Source organism: Lepisma saccharinum, chromosome 11, assembly GCF_977018435.1.
Source record: "Lepisma saccharinum chromosome 11, izLepSacc3.1, whole genome shotgun sequence".
In the NCBI taxonomy this organism is placed as follows: Eukaryota; Metazoa; Arthropoda; class Insecta; order Zygentoma; family Lepismatidae; genus Lepisma; species Lepisma saccharinum.
This window is the reverse complement of record NC_139239.1, coordinates 77,788,083-77,799,693: the sequence shown is the minus strand read 5'-3', so window position 1 is coordinate 77,799,693 and position 11,611 is coordinate 77,788,083. Positions and strand designations below refer to the sequence as shown.

General features: G+C 39.4%; 1 protein-coding gene across 1 annotated transcript; it reads right to left on the bottom strand.

Moving 5' to 3' along the window:
* Positions 1-8,752: 8,752 nt before the first annotated feature.
* Positions 8,753-9,610, bottom strand: LOC145995089 (uncharacterized). Its single transcript, XM_083131624.1, has one exon. It carries the CDS (start codon positions 9,608-9,610, stop codon positions 8,753-8,755), a length of 858 nt encoding a protein of 285 aa, XP_082987750.1.
* Between the last annotated feature and the right edge of the window lie 2,001 nt (positions 9,611-11,611).

Below are 11,611 nucleotides of genomic sequence, written 5' to 3'. Positions count from 1 at the left end.
ATCTCAAGAGTCCGATATTAGCAAGAGAGGGAGACATTTCTTAGTCACAAGAAATGTTTTCAATTCACTACTTATAAAAAGTATATGGTGTCGTCTTGGCAGAACGAACTGACCTGACTACAAAAGCACAAGAAGCTAACTGTCTCGATTATTGCGATCATACGGTCTAGTTTTATTATTGTGTGTAGTTTTACCAACTAACCTTGTAAGAAACAGTTTGGTTCGACGTATACACGGAACATTTCCAACCAATGGCAGCACAAAACATGTCGCTACTAATACACAGCGACGAAGTGCAATAAGCCTACGATCACAAAATGAACAATCTCTATTTTATGGTGGTATTTTAAGACTTTGGATTTCAATGTCATTGGAAAGGTGTAGAGTGCTTAACACAAAAAATACTAATAAATAATATGAATGTGAAACATGCAAGGGTAAAGTAAAGTGCATTACAGCGTTGCATGGATGTAGTTGTAAGAAGCCACATATTATATCTCACTTAATGTCCCACTATTTTGGAACATTTCTTGATTTAAGGCAGTTATTTGGAAAATATTGTCCGTCGACGAAGCTGCTATGCCTGCAGTCATCTGTAGAAGACAGAAAATCTCAGTCCGGATACGAGTGCATCAGCTCAATCTATGGCGTAAACTCGTTCCGACTTTTGTAATTGTTAATCGGCCCAGATTTGAAAGCACCACTGATGCAAGGCCTGTTGTTGAGTGAGCGTGTCATCCGTTTCTTTTCCTACCTACTAATTTATGATGGCGGGCCATCAGCAAAAGTGCATAATTTTAAAGAGTGGGAAGTTGCATGAACGTTTACTATACAGGGTGTCGCAAAACTCTTTCAACAACGCTTGGGAGCTGGTAGATATCATAAAAACAAGTAACTTTTCCCTATAATGTTTACCTCGAAAGCGCTTATCCTGTACGTATGCAACCCAACACAGCAAACGCTTGCTCTGACATAACTAGCAGGGGCGTGGCAGGGTTGCCACTAGCGTTCCTCGTTAAGAGATTGATTGATTGATTGATTTAGTTTATTTTACTTCGCGTTTTGTGCCTCTTGGCTAATTTGCGAAGATGGGGATGAGTGATGAAATGATGAATTTGATGAATGGACATTCACAAACAACCAAGCCCGACCGGGATTCGAACCCGGGACCCTTGGCATCGCAGCGCGATCTGCTAACCACTCGGCCACAGGGTCGGGCCCTCGTTAAGAGAGACGACTTAAAAACAACAACTTGGGAGTCTTGCTTGAGCAAAATCCAAATCATTAATGATACTTGCGATGTTGTAAGAAGGATTCACAGTATTTATAAACTGACCAAAACAAATAATGGCCAGACTGAAATTCAAGATTACTCATTCTAAAATATCCCCATAATTGATTGATTGATTTGGTTTATTTTAATTCCATTTTCTGCCACCTTTGGCTAATCGCGAAGATGAGGATGATATGAAATAACAAATGACACCAATGTCTAGACCAGGATTTAAACCCGAGACACCTGGCGCCGTAGCTAGCTGTGCTAACCACATCACCACGGAGTGTTACGTACATCATGCAATATCAACAATTGCAAGGGACACGTGTTATAGGGGAAATCCACGAACGAACAAATGTATAGGGGTTAGAGCTGGCGCTCTCCCATTGTGGAAAGACCACAAGGTGAATGCAACGCGGTCCTGAAAACTCGCCCTTCTGGCGTATGACGTCATCTGAGATACACAGGTGGGAAAGAAGTAAAGTTTGTTTAACAAAACAACAGTATTTCATGAACTTTAGAATATTTTGAGGGAATATTTAAGAAAGTATACATCTTCTGAAGTAAAAAATACACAAACTAAAATATTTTTTGTATAGTATGATTTCTATCAGTTAGTCGTTAAACTTCCACCTTGCAGTGAAAAGTATTCTTTAATAATTAGGCTATCTGATTTCCATCAACCTAGCGTGCAGCATTCTTCTGTGCTTTTTATTGGGTCATATGTACAGGTAGATAGCTCGGTGGTCGAGCATGTTGAGTGGTATACTGGTAACCTACGTAGCGAGGGATCCGGGTTCGATTCCCTGTGGCTGGTGTAAGGTGTGACTTTCGTGAAGGGTAGAAATTCCACGTGCCAAAGGCCTGGGCCGCATTCTGCAGAATTACGAGGATCTGGAGCCCAGACACACAGGCAGCATAATCCTTTGCTTTGTGTTGACATGTTTGCCCTGCGGACCACAGCAGTTCTAGTATTTGTCTCGATTGTAATCACTGGCGTAGGCAGAAGAGGGGGAGGCTTGAAGGGACTAGAACCACTCCGAAATTTTGAGAAAAATCAACATTTTCAAATAAAGCAGTGAGAACTCGGTTGGAAACCCAAGTGAGTTCTAAATGCAATGGCCAATGTGCTGACGTGTCCATAATTTAAATAAATCAATCAAGTATGTTCAAGTTCTGGCCTGGGTATGAGTGTACCTTTGTAACTGTAACTCATAATTCACCTTTGTCGTCACCAATAGTGGCTGAAAACATATGTAAATTAAAGAATACAAACACGCTGTTGCAATTCTGACCACCTCTCTTACATTGAAGCAATTTTTTAATCTTTTCTCCAGGCCAGTGCTGTTATGTACTACCTGGTTAGTAGAGGTAGAATGAGAATGAAATACCGGCAGTTTCATTTTTAGTGTTTAGAAGAAAGTTACAAAATTCAGAACTAAATTATAATATTTAGAACTAATTTGTAATATTTGAAACTATATCAACTCTTTTGGTTTATGAATAATTTGTGTCTTATAAATATATGAATATTAATTTATGAATAATGAATAAAATACGCAAATAAAAAGGTTGATTTAGTTCTAAATATTATAATTTAGTTCTAAATATTGTAACTTAGTTCTAAACACTAAGAAAAAATCTGTCGGTACCTCACTCTACGTCTTCTCTGGTTTTCTGGGGTAACACATAGAAACACATACATAAGGAGGGAGGAAAACCCGTTTGTGCCTTATTTACTAAAGTTGCCTCTACGTTCAATAGGCTCCAGGTTTAACCCCCCACCTCAAATGAAACCACAGGCATGCTGCTGTACCACTTTTTTCAAATTCGTAAGGCAAAAGTATTAGGAATTATCACTGCTTTCTGTAGCTTCAAATTATTTGGGGGGTGGAATCAAATTATTAAATTGGAATGCACTAGAGGGGTTGAAAGTGAAAAATAATTTTGCATGTGAAACAGTGTGAGTTGCGCAAGAAATTACAAGATATATAGCCTAGTCATTAATAATGTAAAACATTTTAAACGCTGATTTATAAAATTAGCAGGTAGATCTGCACATAAACATTTTTAATATATCAAATAAGCAATATTTGATCAAAATAAGAGTTATGAGACTGGAAACGGAATGAAGAAACAATCATTGAATTCAATATTTTGGAAAATTTTACCTTCTGTCTTTTAAACGTTCTACGAAATTTTCTTTCGTAGTAGCAATTTTCTTCTGAGTACAGGTTATCATGAGCAAGATATTTTGAATGAACTAACAATAACATCCAAAAAGTTTAAAATATAAAATACTTTCTCCTCAGTCGATTTTATTATTGAGACAACTATTATTTTCCGAGGTAAAATTAGTTTAAGTTTTCCATGAACTTTAAATTTTCAATCGAATTTTTCCAGTTTCTGAAATCTCTAACACCATATTTGAGGCTGGTTTAGGACTCCTATTTACATACTCCCACACAGAGTGAGAGAGGGAGCTGATATGCACTGCATGGTGCCTTCAGGTCGGCAGTTACGGCGAGATTTTCAACATATCAAGCAACAACTGTCACCATTGAATCTAGACTTGCAACTAATTATTTTGCTCACACTTTTTCATTTGTTTTCTTGTTTAATGAAATCAATAAATACTGTTCAATATTTGCTTATGCATAGCAAGCGAAAGTTCATGTCATCTTACACAATGTTATGATTCTTAATTTAGAGCCAATATATTTTCCTAAGTTTCTATATTCTTTCCGTAAAGTGAAACGGAAGTTTTCAGTACAGAAAGAAATATATTGTGCGTCGTTGCCTTGTAAATTAGGGGTCCCAGGTTCGACGGGTTCGATACCAGGTGGAGGCACATAGTTGTTGGGATACCACTTTGAACTGTAGGTCGAGTCTCGATTGGCTTTACTGTGCATAAAACAGACTTTAAAACACCAAATCAATCAATATACTGTAAAATCAATAAATGTAAATCATATTCTTAGTTCTTAAATTCTTATTTACATTATATTGCTCGAACAAATTAACATTGCTCAAACAATTACATTACATTTACATGTAAATGTAACGTAATCGTCTATTTCGGGTGTTATTGTCGATTTGTAGTACCTGAAAAGTTTCAAAAGATGAACAGAATAGTGTGTTAACTAACTGCTACGATCCTAGCTGTAGTTCAATACCAATTCAGGATAACAAAACTGTTGGAAAACAAACTTTGTATCGAAACTTTCCAGGATTTATCCATGCTCTTAAGCCGCGTTTACACCGGGGTTGCTCACACATGTTACCAGCAAATGTCGTTAATATTTCGAAGAACGCTTGTGAATTTCTTATCAACATCTCATGTTTTCAACAGATTTCCCGTGTTGGAAACAGAAATGTTGTTATCCACTCGAAGTCGCTACAGATCAAAGGGCACTTCCCCTACAATTAGCTCCTGTCCGCAGTGAAGGTCTCACCCAGAATCTTCGGTCTTATCTGTTTCGACAAAATGACACATGCTGCCGCAGAGAGTACAACGTCCTCCACGGTCGGCATCTGGCAGCCAAAATGTTAACAAAAGTTATTAACAAAAGTAAAGTGAAAGTAGTGTTATGGCTACCAACATTTTGACAACATCTGTTGTTAACCGTGTTGGTAACAAAGAGTTCATAACGTTTGCAGGGAACATTCGGTGTAAATGCGGCCTTATCCATCCCGTCCCCCTTACTCCGTAACGGTTGCCATGTGTCAGGCACTCTTTATTCCTCGAACTCCTACGCATGCAGGATCTTCTGTGGCTAAAATTTATACACGCACGTTGCATAACTGCACTATCGTGGTTTTTGAGAAAGGATTGTTGTAGAAAGGACGTTAAAATTCCCGTGATGAGAGTATTGATCGAGGCAGAAACTGTAGTTGAACCTGATACGCTTTGTTATGGTTAGGCCTAGTGGCCGTAGCGGTTAAAAAGTTGGGTGATTTGTTAATTACAAAGAAAAAATGTTTTTCCTACTTTTGTAAAGCGCCGAGATCATGCTTTTTTACTAGAAAATGTCTGTGTTCCTTGTAACTATTCTTTTCTATTCAAACTTACGTAGTTGTGGAGCAAAAAACTGTGCATGATGACTAATTGCGACTTAAATATAGGGAGAAATGCAGAGCTCATCCTCATATTCGCGATTAGTCAAAAGTGACAGAAAAGAAAAGTGAACTACACCAAAAAATCAATAATGTCCAATTACCATCCTTTTCTTCGTTATTTAGTTAACGATACGATACGCAGTCTCAAGGTCATGTTTAATGATGCCGGGGAAAAGATATTCAGCTTCTGAAATGTCACTTAAACACGTGGGTGATAGAATTCAAAACTATACGCTCCCCTATCCCTTCCCCTCACACACATATGCAAGCGCAGACTAATTTATTTGGGAGTGTTAAGGGGTGTTTCAGTAGCCTATCTGGACAATGTTACCTTAATTGTCATACGTTCATTTCCCCCTTTCACAGAAACCATTTTACCTTGTGGTTTATGGGTATGCATAATCACCTTAGCACAGGTTATTATTGCTATTATTGTGACGGTATTTATACTATTTATATGTGCCGCCACTGAAAATCGAGTCCGAGACATCTTGATTACGGTGACTGCTATATCAGTTTTGCAACCCCCCCCCCCACCCCTCGCTGAGGAACTCATTAATGAGGCTATATATAAAACCAGTAGCGTAATTTCTCGTGCAGTTTGTAGTACGCTAAATATTTACACATAAAGAAATCTAATTAGAATTCAGTAACACAATTGTTATGCAAGAAAAGCTGCATGCTATGTCGAATAAATTGAATAAGAAGAATATACAGTCGAAATTATCTTGTACTTCGCCAAAATGTATGTCTTGGAGTCTGACCCTGAACTGTATTTATCAGACTAACGAGTGTCTGGTGCCTTGGTTGTGTCGTCCATATAGGTTTGTGATTGTCACTTCATCAATCTGATCGTATTACCATTCACCCTCATCTTCGCAATTATCGGCAATGAATATTTGAAAGAAGCGCTGATCCAGAAACTGTCTGTTTTCATTTCTTCAGCTTTGGTTTCAAGTTTGGTCCTGAAAATTGGTTAACTCGGATTTGCGACCAGCCAAAGGGATGGCCTTTTTCCTCTGGCCCATTTCTTTCAAGAACTTTAATAAATAGTCGGGCTGTTTGCTTTGCTTTATATCCAGTGTAAGCTTTATATCCAGTGTAAACTTACTTTTCTCGGGGGCCACATATCTTCGCTTACCTAGGAACCTTTGAATCCTTTATTAAATCTGTTTACAATTTTAAATCTCCTCTCCTTGCCTTCTTTCGTTTATATTTGAATTAAACGTTTAAAATAGTTTGAGACCCTCAACATTGACCCATGTACGCAATTGGATCTCCGACGCTGTTTTTTCTTGCTTGTGGGCTAGGGGACGTCAAGGAAGGGGAGGGAGTGGGTGACGCCGTTTTTGGCTGATTCCAGGGTTGTCGCTTGAAAGTACGGAAAGGGGGGAGACTATGCCATTCCTGTTTTCTCTGTGTTGGTACTATTTGAGGGCAATTGACCCTAAAGGGAATGATTGTCTACAGTCGGATTAAACATTATGGAAACTCGAGTTTGAGCTCCAATCAAAACATTAACCAGTAGAGCTACGTATTTAAATTTCGTCACGATTGGACCACAAGTTTTTTTAATTACAGAATCTCAAAGAGAGTGTAGTTTGGAAAACACCAAAAAAGCGGCATTTTATTTGGTTCTCACGAGGATAAGAAATTGAAGGCATAATTGAAAAAAATAGTTATTATAGCTTAATTCACAATTCAATAACTTAACTGGCTAATTTTTAATTCGAGAGCAAACTCGAGTAGCCATAATTTTGAATTGGACGGTAGTTCGGCGGAATCTTTCTTTATTGTTTCATTTATGACGCAGTGTTTGTGCAAGAGATCGTGATGATTAGATATAATGAGATATCGCTGTTCGGGAACAGCACATGTTAACGGCTTGTAAAGCAATCGCCTGTTCTCTGTTCCCTTAGCACATTTTAAGTCTTAGCGCCTTTCAACTCATTCAGCAAAGTGTCATGATGTTTTAACTTGATATATAAATAGCAGATATTAACATACTAATTTGTTTAATAATTTAAATGAATAATAGAAATATGGGTACACATAACACGTACGCAAAATTAAAAAGTATTTAACAAATTGTGTTTCAAATCGGAGAAACTTGAATTCAATTTATCATCATAATTATTTTCTTTCTTTCACTTTCCGATCTCGGAATGTAGTCTTGAGGCTTAGGCCCCCTTCTTTCGCAGTGCGGTGTGTGCGAAGTCACCTATACCACTAACACTGCGTATATTTTTCGGGCGAAGAGAGACAGCATAGAATTGTTGCAGTAATCAGGTCATCTTATCATATTATGCCCTATAACTCCACAGTCCACACTCCCGTGATATTCATTCATGGCGCAATGCACAGGGAACAGCTGTACCTTTACTGCATAGACAGGTCCCTAGCTTCCCCCTTCCCTGCATTGAGGGAGCTGCTGCTATGCCACTGGTCACCTCTGAAACCTACTTTGTTCTTTTTTATGTCTTATATTTTGTTCAGTTATAAGCCCACGAAATGATTCCCTGTTCAAAAGGGACGTGGGGGGGGGGGGGGGGAAGTTATGGACTGTTAGGTTAATTTGTGCAGTTATGGACAGTACGAAGCTTTGTCGTTGGCCAGGCCACTGTTTTTTAGAAGTCATTTGTATTTGATATTTATTATTTATTTTACGTCTCTTTTCTTCAATTTTTGGCAATTCACGACGATGAATCTTGATTATGTTAAATGGACGAAGAGAGACTCGCAAAACAGCCTCGTCCAGGCTGACGGGACTCGACTTGAGTGTACGATCACCCAACGCACTCAACAACAGAGTCGAACTTTTATAAATGGGGGAATTCATCTTTTCGCACCATATTTCTCAGGAAATTACGTTACGACTATGCGTCAATCAGTGAGTGAAAATATGAATATATGTTAATAATAAGTTCAGATAGGATTATTTGTGTGTAAAATATTTGTGTTGACGTAAGAAAGTGAAGAGAAAAAGCTGCATAGTTTGATCGGGTGAACAGGCTCTTTCGTTGCAGCTGTAAGGGATTAAGGGATTAGCGAGCTACCGATAAGTAGGTCAGTGGTATAGGCAACGCGTTTTCGGAACATCTCTGAGGTGTTCTTATGCGCAAGTTGAAAGCGAGTCGCACAGAAACCGAATCAGCTGGTGAGGGAGTTGCAACGCGCGACTGTTGGCGCGTGTTTACAATTCTCAAGCAGCGTTGCAAGTGAACAAAAAAACAGTGGGTAACAATGACTCAATGCAGAATTGTAGAACAACAAAAGCTCACTAGCGAAAACAATACAATAAGCTTACCTTATGTGTTGTAAATACTGCAAATACGATCAAATGAAGAAACCAATGATTTATTCCAGGTCTTCTATGCCGTCAAGTTCAGAACCTGAATCGGACATTTCGCAACAAGAATCTTCTGCACTCGACAATGAATCGTCCGCACTGCTGCTACTGTCGCCAACCCTGAAAGCCAGACGCTCTATTTCTGGTTCCAGCAAACCCTCCGTCCGAATGTATTGTTCCTCAGTTTTTCTAACATTGCTGCAACATGACTCCCATTCCTCCTCTCCAATCACCGAAAACGCTTCCTTACAAAGTTCCCACACATCATTTAATTTGAAAGTCACATTGCGATTTGCAACCCATTGTTTAGAAATGCCCCAAATTTTCTCTATAGCATTTAAATCGGGATGATATGCAGGCAAGCGAAGGACTGTGTGGCCATGTTCATTCATCAGTTCATCTAAAATGTAGGATTTCATCTTCGGTTTGTGCAGTTTTATAAGGCTGTATAGTTCAGGCTTGAACATATCGTCCGTAAATGGTATATTGTTTTTTAATAGCCACTCTTGCATTTCCTTTTTCTTGGTGTTAGACGAAGGGCATCTTTCTTTCTGAATATTGTGGTAGGATGCGTTGTCGATTACGAAGACGGAATTTGAGGGTAAATTTGGAATGACCATTTCTCTTATCCACCGCATGTAATTGCTGGAATTCATCTCCGAGTGGTAGTCTCCAGTTTTCAGATTGGATTTAAATATCAGAAGGGCGTTAGGGATGAACCCCTTGTCGCTGCCTGCATGGACAATAATGAGACGTTGCCCTTTGGATATTGGAGATTTCAGGCCCTCGAGACTATCGTCGCACCATGTCCCGACGATATCTACTGATGGCCCGTAAATAAGCAATCCTTGCATTCCGAATGTCATTCCTCTCAATAAGCACACGTCTATTAGTTTCCACTTTCTTCCACCAAAACCCAAGTTTTTTGAAGATCTTCAATAAACTGGTTGCCTGCCCTTTATATCCGATGGTTTTCCTTAATTTTGCAAGCACAGATTTTACTGTTGGGACTTGCCTGCGTTACGTATCCCTCATTTTCATTTTCGAGTTACGTTGAGCTAAGCAGCCTGACAGGAAGTATAGGAAAGTGTTAACTTCAGCACCAGCTCAGCGAAAAGCATTCGCCAATATTTGCAAAGGAAAATTGATGAGAGAGAAAAGGGGGAGGAGTTTTGATGAGGAGGAAGGCAAGTTGGATCTGGCTTGGGAGAGACAGGGGAGTTGGTCTTGGGGTTTGAAGAGAACAGGAGAGTGGTTCAGGAGTAAGAAGAAGGGAGTTTTGAGTATTGGAGAGAGGAGAGTGAGTTTGATTTTGAAGGAGATTGAGGCTGGATGCGGACTTTCAGAAACTTGTTTGGAAGTGGAGTGCAGCGAAGCTGAGTGAGAATTTGAGAGGCGAACTTCAGCAAGCAAGTGACAGTTACTATAGAAACTCTTCGGTCCACGATTCTAAAGAGAGACAGGTAATATGCTTTTCTAATGCCATCCTTTGCCAATGCAGACTTAAGGTCATAGTAACCCGAATCATGAGAATTGCCATTTTATAAAGGGTTTTATATATTTAAGTTTATTCTGGTACCTCCTGCAGTATGCAGATGCAGCCAAGCGAGAGCTTACGAGCTACCGCTAACCCCCAATAGAATAATATATTTAATCTAAAAGGCTCCAGGTCTGATCCCCGAACCTTTCGAGGTTCACACACTCAGTAAAAGTGTGTCACAATACGCCTGTCTACGGTGTAAAATTCATTAATTGTTCTCCGAACAACGCACATGTCAAAATCATCTATATCTGTACACGGCCGCGGACGATTTTTATTTCTACGGGGCGTACTGTATGATGACGATGATCCAGCACGAACCGCCGAACTTTCCTTCTTAATTGATTTTACCGTACTTAAAGATACACCTGTCGCAGCACAAACACGGTCAATGACTTTTTTAAGAGGCAACTTTAAATCATTTTGGTCAGCCTCTTCTTGCATGAATTGCAAACTTCACGCGTTTGTCCCCTAAGCGTTCTACGATAAACTTTGGAATGAACAGGAGGCATATTTTATGTGAGGAACACACTACGAAATCGCACTTCCATACACTCAGCAGCACGCTCAAGTCTAGCACCAGATCCTCGCACCTCGGTATCACTTTCACGAATGATTTCTGAGCATGTCGTTCTGCGCAACCTGCTACGCCGTCAGAAGGAAGAAGACCATTTTAGGCTCGCTGACTAGCGAAGCGACAGAACTCAGAGATGTTCCGAAAACGCGTTGCCTCTACAAACATTGTTCGAACGTCGATCTCTCCTTCTCAGGACGAAGCAGCTGAAATAGGCTGGAATAAAATACTTGAGTGATGCGGCAATGAACTTTCTTATGAGGGAGCAATAGAATGTAGTTGTTTTTTTTTTTTATGTGGTACCATATAGGCAAAATTAGAATAAAAAAATTGACATGTTGTATCATAATGTGGAGGAAAGTAAACGAACCATGAAAGAAATGAGCGTCCGGCTGGAAGATAAATTGGATAAGTTAGAAATTAAAGTATATTAATTGAAAGAGTAATGTAGTTTAATGTAGAAAGATAGGTCCAATGTTCCATTTGTAACATTTTGACTATCTACTCCGTCCGCAGTCAACCACCGGTCACAGGTCTTCTTGTACTGCATTTGACATGTTTAACTCAATGTAGTTCGGCGAAAAGAAAAAAAGAAGCAAGCACTTCTTATCGCTATCTTGCAGGAGGGCGAGGGACAGAGCAGAAACGTTTTTAATCAGCTTCTTACAGAAGGCCTGATTTTCCTGCATTTACTTGGGCCTCTCCGATGGCGCAATGGTAGCGTGGTCGCCTTGTAATCAAGGGGCCCCGAGT

Bases quoted from the DNA above. Each gene is read 5' to 3' on its own strand.
- LOC145995089 (XM_083131624.1), bottom strand. From the start codon at position 9,610: ATGACATTCGGAATGCAAGGATTGCTTATTTACGGGCCATCAGTAGAT.